Source organism: Candoia aspera, chromosome 2 (genome assembly GCF_035149785.1).
Source record: "Candoia aspera isolate rCanAsp1 chromosome 2, rCanAsp1.hap2, whole genome shotgun sequence".
Taxonomy (NCBI): domain Eukaryota; kingdom Metazoa; phylum Chordata; class Lepidosauria; order Squamata; family Boidae; genus Candoia; species Candoia aspera.
In genome coordinates this window covers 159,342,719-159,358,138 of record NC_086154.1, presented here as the reverse complement: position 1 = coordinate 159,358,138, position 15,420 = coordinate 159,342,719, and the positions used below count along the sequence as shown (strand labels likewise).

Here is a 15,420-nt window from a genome sequence, read left to right as displayed (position 1 = left end):
TGCTATTAGTTGTCTATAATAATAAAGACTCCTCCTCCTCCTCCTCCTCCTCCTCCTCCTCCTCCTCCTCCTCCTCCAAAAGATACTCTGGTGATAAAGAGTGTCTGAGAATAAACTGAAAACTCTGACTAGTATTCACAAACAATACTCCGTAATCTAGTTCTCTGAGTTACGTTAAGTGGCAAATGCCTGGCGGGTCTCTCTTCCCCTTCTAGCCTTTGCGTCTTCGATTTCAATTCCAAACATGGTGATCTATGTAGTGTCTCTCCCTTCTTTCCATGCCTCCGTGGTATACATTCCAAATTAAACACTAGTGCCCTCCGCTTGTCTTCCCCGCCCCTTTAGCCCTCCCTGCTGCTCTTTCACTGTGTCTATTTTAATTTATCTCAAGGCTGGGACAGAACAAGCTACAAACATTCTTAGCTACTCTGATTTCCCCACACCCCCCCAGTTCTCAAAAGGCACTCAGGATAGAATTTCTCATGCTTCTACAAGCTCATCAGCAAGGCCTCAGATCCCATCAAGAACGCTGGGTATTACACTTTGTGGAAAGAATTGCAGGAGCTGTTTGGTGCAAATATATAATTTCAGAAATGTTCCTCTAAAATCTCCATAGAGGTGTAGGTGTAGGAATTGGCTTCTGTGTATTCCATTGATTTCATAACAAGTCGAGTGTAGAAGTTACAGGAAAATGAGTGAAGAAAACACACTTTTGGATCGGATAATTTTTCATCCTCTTTTGTGTGAGAATTGGAAATACTTTATGGAAGGAGCAGCCTATCACCTTGCTAGTGTCTTCTTCCTCCTTGGCTATATGGGAGGTAGTGGAACTTTTGGAGCCATCTACATTTTTGGATTCTTGTCCATTGGCTTTCTTTGCTCGACTGTATGGGGCTGGCTCAACGCTTGTGGATTAGACATAGTCATTTGGAATGTGCTTTTATCTCTGATCTGCTTGTTTCAGTTAGCACACTTAATTTACCAACTCCGTAAAGACACTTTTTCTGAAGAATTTGATCTCCTGTACAAACAAATTTGCCAGCCTTTGCAAGTGCCTCTCCAAACTTACAAAGAAATTGTCAAGTGCTGTGAAGAACAGGTCTTGCCTTTGGCCAAAGATCAAACCTACGCTGTGGAGGGCAAGACATCAATAGATCGTCTGTCCTTCTTGCTCTCTGGCAGGTAGGTCTCTCTTCCTCCTGATAATATTCCTTGTAACAGTGGTGCTTTTGAGTGATTTCAAAGGATGGAGAGGCATAGGAGCTGCATGCTTTGCTTCTTTCTCAGGGGTACACTATGGAAGAAAAACTTACTTTTTCTCCTCACTCTGCATCTAAGGAGTTGCATGACAGGGTATGTGGTCATTAGCTCTGATGTCTGCATTTTTACATGGATAAAATGGAGGGGGATCATATGAGGAAGCATTTGATCACGTGACTCATCATTTTCAGTATGTATTCATACAGTCCAGAAACAAAGTTTAACTGAAGGCCTTCAGCCCTCTTAACTTTAACATATGAATATGAAACCATATAGTGAGGGTGGACAATGGGGAAATGAAGGCTAATGGGCCGAGTCCCCATAGCTTCTCTGTTGCAAACTGGCTCCTCCAAATTTAGGAAGGTTAGCATATTGTGAGACATGGTGGGGGGAGGGAGACCATGAACCTCCATCTGCTGGTAGATACTGGAGTGATTTAGAGTAGATTCTATTTAATTATAACAGCAAGAACTTTGTTTTCACCTTAAATCGTTGAATGAAAAAAGTTTGGCATATTCAAAAGGATTTGCTTGTTTGTTTGTTGGAAGGACTATGAGCTTCATTTCAAGTTGAGGCTCAAACAAATTCCTGGGCTCAGAATTCTTTAATTTTATCTCCTGCACCTGGCTCCAGATGGTGGATCCAGGCTTGTAATAAAAAAAACAAAGTAGAAGTCTGTTTACTCCTACCTACAATCTTTGGAATTGAATTTATGTTACTAGATGAAACTGTTCATAAATTGCAGACATTTTGAAAAGTTTTACAAGTGATAGATTTTACAGGATCATATTATTTAATGAGACATTTCTGAAGTAAGTAATGAGGAATTGACCCATGTTAAATGCATGTCTGCACCTCTAATTCTCTGCTGCCATGGAGTATTGCATATTATGAAAGATATACCTCTTAAAATATTAAAGTAAGTCAAAAGGACTTAATCCTTAAAAATATTAAAGTCAAAAGGACTTAATCAACAATCAACTGAATGTTTATATTAAAGAATCATGCAGAGAAAGGGTCAGAAATGATCAGCTGCCTTTCCTTTAAAATAAAATAAAACAAAACCTTATGAGGAATCTGAATATTAAGAATATATTCTGAAAGCTGCTTGCAGGAAAAGGTATTCAACACTGAAAATTATTGTCCTGTAGTCTTACTGTGACCCAGAGAAAATGTATTTGGTAGTTGAAGAAAGGCAAATGCCTATAATAGAAATGCAGGGATTTGGGAATCTGTTTGATGGTTAGTGAAGTTTCCTTGCTTTACTGCTAGAGTCAAGAGTCTCTCTGGCAAAGAAAAAGAAAAGCAGAGCCAGAAATTTATTTTTTAAAACAATTCATTTTTATTAAAGACAAAACATACACAAGATTGTATAGAACAACACCAGATAAATCATTAATTTACAGTAATTATTTAAAACCACAAAACAATATTTGCAATATAATATTACTCTGGTTGAGGCAATAAGTTATATTTCCCAACTTTTCTTACACACTTCCAGTATTAACATCTTACTTTTGTGACTTTTCATATATTCTACAAATACCTTCTACATATCTTTGAAAAAGAGCTGCTAACCCCATATATCTGAAGAGATACCCTCAAATCTCTTTGAAGATCTGGCAGTCACTGTTCCTGCTGCTAATGCAGCCTACAATTGCGTTTTCTTTCCCCTCCCTTCCTCGTAGATGCATCACACTTTTGGCTAATACGGAACTTTTGATCCATCAAGAAACCCAGCTCCTTTCTGCATGCATTGCTCCTGCTCAGTATGGTTCCCTGCTCCCCCTCCTAAAATCACACTTTCCATTTTTCCTGCCAAAATGTAGGACTTTGTATGTCTCCCTCTTGAAATTCATCTTGTCGGTTTCTGCCTGATGCTCCAGGTTGTAAAGAATATTGAATATGGACACTGTTCTCTAAGGTGTGTGTGCTGTCCACAGATTTGACAACCTCATTTTCTAACCCCTCCTCAGAATAATTCATAAATATGTTGAACAGTGCAGGGCCTAGAACTCAACATTTCCCTTCAGCTTAATGCAAACCGTTGATATTCATTCCTTGGGTATGGTTATTTATTCATCTGAGAGTAGCAAAGTTGAGCCCACTTTTGCTATTCTTATTAGGATCACATAAAATGCTGAATGCTTCGCTGGTATGAAGGTCCACTCTTCCACTGTATTCCCACAGTCAAATAAACTGATCACTCTATTTAAGAAAGATCAGGTCGGTTTCATATGCCTTGTTCTTGATATCCCCATGCTGGCTCCTGTTAAGCAATGTGTTGTTTTGTAAATGCTCAGGAACAAAATGCTTAATAATCTGTTCCAGTTTTGTCCAGTATAAACATCAAGTTGACCTGTCTGTAGTTACTGTGGTCTTCTTCTTTCCATTTCTGAAGTCACAGATGCCTGCCTGCCTCCAATCGCCTAACACTACACTACACTACACTACACGATTTCTCAGATATCAAAGAAAGGGGCTCTGAAATGATATCCACAACCTCCTTCAAGCCTCTTGGATATCAACCTGGGCTGAAGACTGGCTCATCCAAACTGCCTGAAGGAGTTGATTTCCTCCTGTCCTCAAGACAAGAAGAAAATATATCAGTGTCAAAACAGCATGCCCCTTACTGAACCTTCAGAATGAGGCCAGCAGAGCACAAGGCTAGCCGTTGCTGCTGCTGCTGCTGCAGGAGGCAGGGCTGGTGCTCAAGGGGAGTCCTGGCGGTGGGCGGATGTCTGCTCCCTGCTGAGAGAGTGCTTCTGGCAGAACATACCAGCAGAACAAAGAGATTCCTACTCAGAGTTTAGTAGCTGAGGGGTTTGATCAGCAAAGTGCATTATCAGCCACGTAGGCATTTAGAAGAGTATCTTCTTCTTGCTTTTTTTACCTTTTAATTCCTTATTTCTTATGGCTCTAAATTAAAAATAATGGCTCTAAATTAAAAATAAAAAGGAGGCAGGAAACGAGGCAGCTTTGTTTTCTCCCTCGAAGTATTTGAATTATGTCCAGTCCAGGCCACAAGTCCATAGAACTGTCAACAGTTTTACACATACCAGATAGAAAAAATTGATGTAAATTCATTTGGTCTTTTGATTTAGTAAACATTTTAATGGTTTCTTTTATCTCACTTTGTGTATTTGGCCTGTTACTTTCCTCGTTTAAGCTTGATTGTAGAGGTTATATTAATACTTTTTAACTAAAGCCTAAGTTTAGCTTTATCCACTTGTTTGGATACATAAAGATTAAAATAAAATTTTCAAGTTCTTCTGCAGTGAGCTTTGTCTTATTTAAAACCTTTCCATCAGTTTTCCTTCAAATCTTTTACTGTCTTATTACACTGTTTTCTTCAATCTCTTGGCTGAGTTTTGAGGCTTTATTAGTGTATTAGCATACTAATATATACTAGTGTGTGTGTTTGCGTGTATTTTTTAAATATACACTAGCATACTAAGAGCCAGTTTGGTGTGGTGGTGAAGGTGCTGGCCTAAAAACCCAAAACTGTGAGTTCTAGGTCTTCCTTTGGCATGAAAGCCACTGGGTGACTTTGGGCCAGTCACTCTCTCTCAGCCCAACCCACCTCACAGGGTTGTTGTGAGAAAATAGGAGGCAGGAGGTGTTTGCCACCTTGCATTGACATTGGGATAAAAATCTACTATTACTATATTCGTAAGACTTTAGTTATATAATAATTTTATCACTGTAACAGTTAAATCCTATAGTTCTAGTCCTTTTTTAGCATCAATTATATTTTACATTTTCAAAGAGCCTTTTAAATATAAATAATAAATCACTGACTTCCCTTTCTAGTTTATCTACGTATCCTTTTTGTTTTTCCTAAGATGTCTAAGAAGTTTAATCCATGCACCTTGCATTCCGGCTTTAAAAGCCTCTGAGTGTATTGGGAATGATATGTGATCATCAGGATCCTCTATTAATAGTTATTTAATATCTCATTTAAGTATTTGTGACATATTTGGTTTAAAGAAATATAGGATTTAATTTCCACTGCTGTAAATTAGTTTCCTCAATTGAGGTAGATAAGGTAATAGAAACTGTGGTATGATCATAATATTAATTAGACCAAAATATAACTAGTTTGAGAGAAGTTATTGTACATTTTTGAAAAAAGGTGATAGTGTTGTCAGCCATATGTTGAATTTTCCAGATATCACCGAAATCACATGCAGATATTAAACTCTCAATAATATCTTTAATATATTTCATTATTCTATTTAAAAGGTTGGCGGGAGGGTTATGCTGTCCTTGAATTCCAGTTAATATTCCTTCCCACTACCACAGATTCTGTTGAAAACCTACTAAGTTTAAAAAAAAATGTTTTCTGGATAAAATAATTGTATGCATTTGTATTTGCATCTATTGACCTTAGTGATTTTCTATTAAACTTTCTATAAAAATATATCTCCTTTTTTATCTTTTTAATTTGTTGAAATGCAAATGTGAAATTTGAAAATCTATACTCGGCTTATTCTTTGTGTTCTTTTCCAAACCACTAATCTTTTAAAAATTGGCAGCTGTTTGTTAACTTTATGTACTTCCTCATGAGGATAATGTCAGGTTTCACACTCTTTAAATAAGGTTTCATACTATCTTTATCCCTTTAATATTGACTCCAAACATCCAGGTAAAGCTAAAATTATCCTATTTGTATTTGTATTTATAATTCTATTTTAATAACTTATTTTATCATAACTTATTTTCTTCACTCTTGTAGCAGAACAAAGTGCTTGAGGAGGAGGCAGACTAGGTACATACTAAGACCATACTAAGAATTAGGAATAATTATGGATAACTGAAAGATGTTGGAGTTATTAATAATAAAAAATAAAATATTTCCAACATTAAGCAAAAGAGGTAAATCACCTTTTAGCTCAGCTCAGTAAAATGGTTTGCAGGTTCAAAACAAAACCTCCAGGGAGACTGAAAGTAGGTGCTTTTCATGACATGGGCTGCCTTTCAAACCCAAATATTAGGGAAATGGGATCAATCTATTAAACCTTTAGAAGGCAAAACATTAAGGAAACAACAAAAAGCCTGTCAGGTGTTAGATATATGCGAACACTGGAAGTTAAAATTTATGGACTTGCAGATGGAAAACAAAAATTGGAGACAAAATGACACAATATGAGAACAGATCGAGACTTCGAATTTAAATGGGAGAGGCTTTCTGGAACAGCAAAATGAAATTCTTTCTCAAACATTGTTAACAGAGTTAAAGAAATGATGCTACAAGTGGAATTTATAGAGGAAGACATTGAAATAAACCCACACAGATGCGGTGTCATTCTCTTCCTCCCTCCTGGAGACTGTCATGTGCTGCCTGCCTCTGAATAATGCTCAGACACTGGTTCGATGGATCAGGCTCTGGTTTATTCACAGCGCAGTTACAGCGTCGGAAGAAAAAAGCTGAGAGTGACAGGAGCGCGCCGGTGCGGGGTTTAAATACCCCGCGCCGGTCAGCGCCCCCTCACTCGCGGTCACGTCACCCCCCTTTGTCCAATACGTTGCCCTGCCGGTGGGTGAGGGGTTGTGAGGCCCCGCTGGCGTTCCGGGATCGCCCATCATCGGGTTTTCTATTCATCCGGTGATTGCTGTCAGCTGGGCGATCCCCGTTGTATTGGCGCTGATGGCTCGGGTGTGCTCCGTGATCCGTTTAGTTATTGTTTGTTGGCCGTTAGTCGTTGTGAGTTGATGGCTACTTATCTTGAGCCCCTTCTCCTGTTTCCTTGCTATTGTCATGTGTGCCATTGCGCTGATGACTTCAGCTCAACGGCACTCATGACATACTGCCCCCTGTCCGAATAGTGCTCCCCCCCGGTTTTCTCTTTTCTTTTTTTTTTTCCGGTGGAGCTGTCAAAACGGCACTTTTTTTTTTTTTTTTTTTTCAAAATTCCCGCCGGAGTAGTTGTCGCCCCTCCCTTTGCTCCTCCCTCTACCACGTGCCTTCCCAGGGTGTGTCCATGGTGCGCATGCCCGGGTCACGTCCTGGCGTGCGCATGCTCCAGCCACACCCTGTTTGTTTGGCTCAGTTCGGCGAGGAGAGAGGCGTGGCTGGTCGGGTGCTTATCAGCTCCAGGTAGGGCCCTTCTTTTTTTTTCATTTAAAGTGCGTCGCCTTTGTTATATCTCCTGGGCGTTGCCCCCAGGTTGCCCTGTTGACTTGCTTGCCACTCCCCCGCGGCCGGGGGGCGGGGGGAGGGTGCTGGCGAACGCTTGTCACCACCTCGTGGGCCCGGGGCGGGGGGAGTGAGTCCCGGGGGGGGAGGTCCACCCAAGTTGCGGGCTTGGGGGGGCCCTTTCCCTTGGGGCACGGGAGGCGGGGGGGGCCTGCGGGGGGGGGGTTTGCTGACCTTGGTTGTGGCTTGTCGGGGTATGCCCGGTGAAATGCTCTGGTTAGGTCAGGCGCGTTAACGTTGTGCGCCGCCACCCATTCCGGGTGGGGGAAGTGTTTCCACCTGACCAGATAGTGTAGAGTTCCTCGTTGCTTGCGGGAGTCGAGTATGTCCCTTATCTCGAAGTGGTGTTGCCCGTCGATCATCACCGGTGAGGGCTGTGGCGTGCTTGGGTGCCATCGAGAGGTGGTTGCCGGTTTCAGGAGGCTGGTGTGGAACACCGGGTGGAGTCTCCGTAGGTTGTGTGGCAGGTCCAAGCGTATTGCTACCGGGTTCACTATTTGGGTGACTTGGAACGGCCCGATGTACTTAGGCCCCAGTTTTTTCGAGGGTTGGGTTGACTTTAGGAACTTGGTTGATAGGTAGGCCATATCCCCCGCTTGGAACGTCGGTTGTTGGCGCCAGTGCTTGTCGGCCTGCTCTTTGTAGGCTGCCTGTGCATCCTTCAGCGCCGCCGTGATTATTGGCCATGATTCCGCGATCTTCCGTCCCCAGTCGCTAGCGTCCACCTGGGGTTCCAGTGGTTGAGGTAGCTCCGGTATGGGGACGAAGTCGCGCCCCGAGACTACTTCGAACGGAGTTTTCCCCGTGCTCGTGTGGACGGCGTTGTTGTATGCGATTTCGGCGAACGGGAGCAGTTCAGCCCAGTCGTCTTGGTGATAGTTAGTATATGAGCGTATGAATTGCTCTAAGGTGGCATTAAGAACCTCTGTGGCTCCGTCCGTCTGGGGGTGCCAGGCCGTAGATAGGGCCTGTTGGGTCCCCGTCAGCTTTAGGAAGGCCCGCCAGAATTTGGAGGTGAACTGTGTGCCCCTGTTGGTCACCACACGTGCGGGACATCCATGTAGCCTGTACACGTGGATGAGGAAGAGTTTGGCTAGCTGTTGTGCGGATGGGACCGACGTGCAGGGGATGAAGTGGGCCTGCTTTGAGAAGTAGTCCTTCACCACCCAAATGGCCATTTTCTTCTGGCTGGGTGGGAGGTCCACTATAAAATCCATAGAGATTTCCTCCCATGGGCGGGAGGGTTCTGCCACCCGTTGTAATAGCCCCGCGGGTTTGCCTGGTGCCCGTTTGGCCCTAGCGCACGTTGGGCAGGACGCTACGTATGCTTTTACGTCTCGCCTGAGCGCGGGCCACCAGAATTGACGCCGTGTTAGGTGTAGGGTCTTGAGGAACCCAAAGTGTCCTGCTTGTTTGGCGTCGTGTGACCTATGCAAGATCGCCTGGCGTTGCGAGTCCGGGACGTAGATTCTGCCTTCCCCCCATGCTAGGTCCTGTGCCATCGTTACCTTGTCGGGGTTTGCCAGGAACCAGGGGTCGGTTTTGAGGGCGGCGGCGAGGTCCGTGCGCATTCCCCCTGGTAGTTGCGGTTGGCTTCTTCCGGTCGCCGGTTGTCCCGCCGTCGGCTGCGCCGTAGAGTCGAGCTGCCTCCGAGCGCCGCTTCGGGTGGTCACGGCCATCCCCAGTTGCGAGGCGGATAGGACCGTCCCAATGGTGTCTGGGGCGGGCTCTTCGTCTTGGGGCAGTCGGGAGAGGGCGTCGGCCAGGAAGTTCTTTTTGCCCGGCATGAACTTCAGCTGGAAATTAAAGCGGCTGAAGAATTGGGCCCATCGGACCCGTTTTGGGCTAAGGCGTCTGGGCGTTCGTAGGGCCTCGAGGTTCCGGTGGTCGGTCCAGACCTTATGACTCTCAGCTTTATGTCATGCGCTGCCTGCCTCTGAATAATGCTCAGACACTGGTTCGATGGATCAGGCTCTGGTTTATTCACAGCGCAGTTACAGCGTCGGAAGAAAAAAGCTGAGAGTGACAGGAGCGCGCCGGTGCGGGGTTTAAATACCCCGTGCCGGTCAGCGCCCCCTCACTCGCGGTCACGTCACCCCCCTTTGTCCAATACGTTGCCCTGCCGGTGGGTGAGGGGTTGTGAGGCCCCGCTGGCGTTCCGGGATCACCCATCATCGGGTTTTCTATTCATCCGGTGATTGCTGTCAGCTGGGCGATCCCCGTTGTATTGGCGCTGATGGCTCGGGTGTGCTCCGTGATCCGTTTAGTTATTGTTTGTTGGCCGTTAGTCGTTGTGAGTTGATGGCTACTTATCTTGAGCCCCTTCTCCTGTTTCCTTGCTATTGTCATGTGTGCCATTGCGCTGATGACTTCAGCTCAACGGCACTCATGACAGAGACATTATTGCAGCCCTTGACAGATTTATTACCAAGAGTGAAGGAGGAGGTGATGGCAGCTTGGTAAAAACAAACAGATCTCCTCTGCAAAAACAGGAAGGGAATGATTCTTCAGAACAGGCAGTCTGGGGAGAAGAAGAAAGGGATTCCATGATTATATTAAATTCCGCCCCAGGCACAGATCAGCTACCGAGGAAAGCTCATTATCTATAACAGAGCCAGGTTTGTATAGTTTTCACATGCTCTAGCAACAAGATCTTGAAAATGGAACTTAAAATTTCCACACACAGTGATGCAGTTTTGTAAGATAAAGGTTGAAATAACTTCACAAAAGTGCAATAACTTGCACAAAACCAGCTCACAGGCTAACAAAATTTGAAACTTTCATAGATGATCAAAAGAAGAAGAGCTTATCCAGCATCTGCACTCATGGCTGAATCTAGGTAGTGTTAATAGGTATATGTACCCATTCTAACAATGAGCTTTTGATACCTGGACTGGGGGACGGAGAGAAAAAAGAGCAGGAGAATTATTTGTTGTTCCAAATCAGGAGACTTGTCTTAAAGACCATACTGTCAGTAGAATCCTCACAAAATGCAGTGTGCCTTGATTATAAATAAATCTAATCAATATCTTAATCATTATTCAGGAATCAGCCCAGGTTTTAGGACACAAATAAATACAAAATCTAAAAGGTTGAGAATAGCCCTGATCCAGGATTTTGAAATGAGGAAAAAATAAGGTTGCTTTTTCAGGAAGAGATGGCGGATGCGGCAGAATGTAGCTTTTTAAAAAGCTCTAAGGGCAGTTAAGAGATGCCTTTAGAAGTACAACAGTGTGGCGTGAAGTAAACCTCACTGTGGTTCAAATTGATTAGATGCTTCTTCCGTCCCCTTCTACTCTTGGAACATAAGTGTTTCCCACAATGTCTTCCTTGTCCGTGACAGTGGCTTTGGGAGCACGTTTGGTGGCTGCCTGGCTTGACCTCGGACTGTGGCAGTGGGGAGGCGTGGCTGGGTGGCTGGATGGCTTGTCCTGTGCTTGTAGCAGGCATGGCTGGGGGGCTTATCTGTGGCTTTGATAGATGGCGGTAGTTTGTTCTAACATCCTTTTAAAAAGTAAAGGGCAGTTCTCGTCCTCATAAATTCATGCTGGATCCTGACTTTCCCAGAAGAGAGAGTTACCAGGAAGGATCATGGCAGCCAGGGAATTGCTAGAAAAGTGAAGTTTAAGCCAGAAATATAGCTGGCGTAAACGGCCCGTAAATCCGAGGGAATCAACCCAGTTTCTGAGTTAAAGGCTGCATTTGAAATCCAGGAGGGTACTCAGACTAGCACTTTTCAGAATCTGGACTGTGTTGTGTCTAAGGACTTCGGGCCATATAACGTTTGGGTTAAAGAACCTTATTGCAGTGAGCTTATGGTGGGAAAGAAACTGAGTGTAGCCTCAGTACTACTATTATTAGCTTTATTGGAAATAGACTTAATTTGTTCACACCCGATTCTGGGGTGTTGAAACACAATGCATAAGATATTTAAAAGCTAAAACTTGGCCTCTAGTATTATTCTTTATCTGCCTTGGTGTCTCAGTCCCTTTTTAGGAGTGTGTACAACTTAATTGGCTGCCAGTACAGCCAAGTAAAACAGAGGCAGCGCTGGGCAATAGGAAAGTTCAGATGAAGCCACAAGAGCAGGAACATTCAAGAAGTGGATTTCCAGCAAGAAAGTATCATCTTGGCAGCCCTTTTTTCTGACTTCAGATAAGTGCAGAAAAGGGAGGTTCCTGGCCACAAGTTCTTCATCCTTATTTTTCTCCCTTCCTTGCAGTACTTCCCCTGCCTTTGCAAGGATGGGAGTTGTCTTGCCACAGCTTTCCATGTATTGTTCTAAGACAGGAGGAAAAAGAAGGAAACTGAACGGTTGTTGGGTGGCGCACACCAAGTGCTTTCCTCCTCTGTTCCTCTCCTGTCCTTTGAGTTAGATATCTTGCCATCATAGCTGGAGCTGACAGCCACCTACCATACCTACCACCTACCATAAGATTGTACCCCAGGAAGACAAGGACATGGCTTCTTCATCTATTGGAGTGCCAAGCGACCACTATGAACACACACAGCATGCCAAGGGAAGAGGCAGCGCAGATTCTTTTCCTGACTGATGGGTCAGAATAGGGAGGAGGACTCCAAACAGTCATGATATCTGGTGGGATTGGGGAGAGCCAGGCTGCTGACACAGGCCAGCCTCTTTTCAAGCCAAAGTCTGGTCTAGCTCACAAACAGAAGTGACTAAGCAGTCATTTGGATAAAATGAAGGGCAACCCTCCCACCCTGTGGGGCTCCTGGGGAAAAGGAATAATAATAATAATAATAATAATAATAATAATAATAATAATAATAGAAGGAGAAGAATTCAGATCAATTTTTTCAGCATCTCAGAGTATGGAAGGAACACAGTTCATGAGACAGTAGCATAGTAGGGTAGCATTGCTGGAACTTAGAAAGAAATAAATGTGAAAAAAACTTCAGAAAGTTGTTTATGGGAAATGTGTGATTATGGACAGTTAGCCAAATGTGGTACCTACTGGCATCATCCTTTCTTGATCATTCTTACAAGGTTGAGCAATTCTGGATAAAGTTACTGTATAAAAAATGTACTTTAGTATTCTCTGTGTTGGCTGAGATTGCCTGGTTTTACCCTTGTTGATAACTTTTGTATGAACAAGTGATATCTAAATATTAGTTTTATTTGCTGTGTTGCTTACTCTTGACAATAATGTTTTAAGATTAATCTAGCGATACTGGATGGTCTTCTGGAATTGATTTGTCATTGTGATGAAATTCAGAAAACCTTTACCAGGTATGTATATCATCTAAATTAAAACATATTGTTCCACATTTATTCTATTGAGAGATACAAAGAGGCCAATCAGTCTGAATGCAAAATATGGTGCTCTTTAAAATTCCTAGAGCAATTCAAGAGCCAAATACATCCTTGAAAATCCATGTTTTTCTCCTGGAAGCATCCAATACAACACTTACTAAAACCCTAGGGTAAACTAGTCCTTTGCTTTGAGAAAGAATAGTATCTTGGCAGCACTGTATGATTCATGTGTAAGTTCTCAGCAACAATGAAGAAAAGAAGCTCTCCAACAGAAAGACATCAAGGTCATGATCCATTCTGGAGGGTGGGAATGCTTTCTAAGCAATGAATCATGGCAACCAATGATCCAAGGAACTTACCTCATCTATTCTAAGATCTCTTCTCAGATGGGGAATGTCTTTTGATTGGTGGGACAAGATTATAGACTGTCACAGACCCTTTGCTTTTCTCCATCACACACAAAATGGGTAGATGACTACAGGGCTGAACAAAATGGTTGTCTAATATACAAAATGGCCACACTTGATGAGGGAGGGGAAGTCTGGAAAGGTCCTAACTGTTGTAAGGCAGGAATAGGGGCAGGATAGTTGACACTTGGGGATATCATTACTTTGACAAAAGTTCCGCCCTTAATCTACACGTGCTTCTGAACGAGGACAAAGCCAGAAAGGGAAGGGAGCTGTCACATCAAACTTTCCCTGTGCAATGAGTAGGAAGAGTCATTGTCCTGACTAAGCAAGAACCACGCCGAGACGAGGAAGAAGTCTCTAGTGTTTTATAACTGCTATTGTAGACAGAAAATCCTACCAAACTGAAGAAGCATGGGAAAACCCAGACAGATAAACCCCAAAAGTCAAGGTGGGTCTGTTCTGGGTTTCTTTGAATGATAGCTCAAAGTCTCTACTCATGCATTTTCCCCCCTGGATAGGGGCCCACTCCTGCTCACCATCCATGCTCATGACAGTCATTGTTTAATAGCCCTGGTTAAAGCAGCTGACCCTTCTTTAAAGCAGCTGACCCTCTGGGCTTGCTTCTGCCTGCTTGTAAGGCAGGCATTTTGTTGTTTATTCGTTCAGTCGCTTCCGACTCTTTGTGACTTCATGGACCAGCCCATGCCAGAGGTTCCTGTCGGTCAACACCCCCAGCTCCCCCAGGAATCACCTCTAGTATATCATCCATCCACCTTGCCCTTGGTCGGCCCCTCTTCCTTCTGCCTTCTACTCTCCCTAGCATCGGCATCTTCTCCAGGGTGTCCGGTCTTCTCATTGGGTGGCCAAAGTACTTCAGTTTTGCCTTTAATATCATAGGGGCTTGTTAATGAATAGCAGTCTGCATGCAGAGCATGAAGCCTAACTGTTGCTTCCTTCCTCCAGCCTGGTACTCTTTTTTGCACCTGCCTGCCTTTGTCTGTCTCCATGTCACATATATTGTGCAGAACAATCTGCTATTATTGTCTAACAGTGATTTTTTTAAAAGTGCCACTCCTTTGCCACAGATATTACTGTCTAAAACGACTTCATTCCATATGATGGGGCTGTTTGTACCTAAATGACTACCTGCTCCTGCATGGACCTTATAACACATCTTTTTCTGAGTTAAATGTTCAGTAGCTGGAGAAACAACCTTTTTAATGTTGAACCTCCTTGAAAAAAATAATCATTTCCCTACCCCTCCTTTCTCTCTTTCTGCAGGGTTAAAGTAAGTCAGGATGGACAGTTTTTACATTATGTATTCCCATATCAATTCTTGGATTCCCCGGAGTGGGAATCATTACGGCCTTTTGAAGAGGGAACATTTCAGGTAATGTTCTTGCAAAATAGAATTTCCTTATGATTTTCTCCATCTTTGATTTTCTACTGCGAAGCAAACAGTATGAACACCAAGAAAGTGTTGGAGTAGTTCAGTTTGTTTACTATGCCTTGGAACATTTGCCTCCACTAATCCTGCTTGTAGTATATATTAAGCTGTTCTTGAAAGAGGAGAAACTTTCCAAAAGCACTTGCCAAAAAATCTACTTGCAAAGAAAAAAACGGGTGAAGATTCCACTAGGCATGCTTCAAACAAATCCTAACTGAAGAGATTAGATATGGTGAGGCCCAGGATTAAGGTTCTCAATTGAGGTGTCCTGGGATCTTTTCCCGAAATTCTTCTAATCATTCCAACTCAGAAATTCAAAAAGAAGTGACGGTGCAGCAGAATAAACACAAAAGCTGCTGTGCTGATCATGAGAAGTAAAATCCAATCCCAATATTAAAGTAAGACCTTTCTTGACCAACTGAAGATTAACACATTGCAAAGAACTTCTAATTTGACAAGTTGTTTTTAAAAAGTATAGCAGAAAAGGAGAAGGGAAAATATGATTGATGTTCAAGCCAGATTTGTAACCAGTGACATTTTAGATGGCGTGATCCTTTCCCTTGAACAGACCTTGACCATCAACTTTGCTGTAAGTGCTCAGTGCTAATTTTTGACTCAGATCCGTTTGATTTGGCCTTTTGCACTGCTATGTGAGACTCAGATCAGGAAATTTTTTTCACCACTAAAATGCATATGGAAGAGCTGATAAAGAATTATTGTGGCTTGGCTGGCCATGTCATCAGTACCATGCACATGTGTTTGAACCAGCTCAGGGCTCCGTTATCTCCAGCACCTACATTTTCACAAGTAGAAACATTTGATGTGAGTC

At 43.2% G+C, this 15,420-nt stretch overlaps 1 protein-coding gene across 3 annotated transcripts in view; it reads left to right on the top strand.

Annotated features, from left to right (window-relative positions):
• The first annotated feature begins 462 nt into the window (after positions 1–462).
• Positions 463–15,420, top strand: part of POPDC2 (popeye domain containing 2) — a 23,217-nt gene continuing 8,259 nt past the window's right edge. For all 3 annotated transcript variants that reach the window (XR_010067280.1, XM_063294591.1, XM_063294589.1), the window contains exons 1-2: positions 463–1,182; positions 14,426–14,534. Coding sequence is in view for 2 of the 3 variants with exons in the window: in XM_063294591.1 (XP_063150661.1) it covers positions 692–1,182; positions 14,426–14,534 (600 nt within the window). In the remaining variant the exon portion in view is untranslated. The remainder of the gene's footprint in view (positions 1,183–14,425; positions 14,535–15,420) is intronic.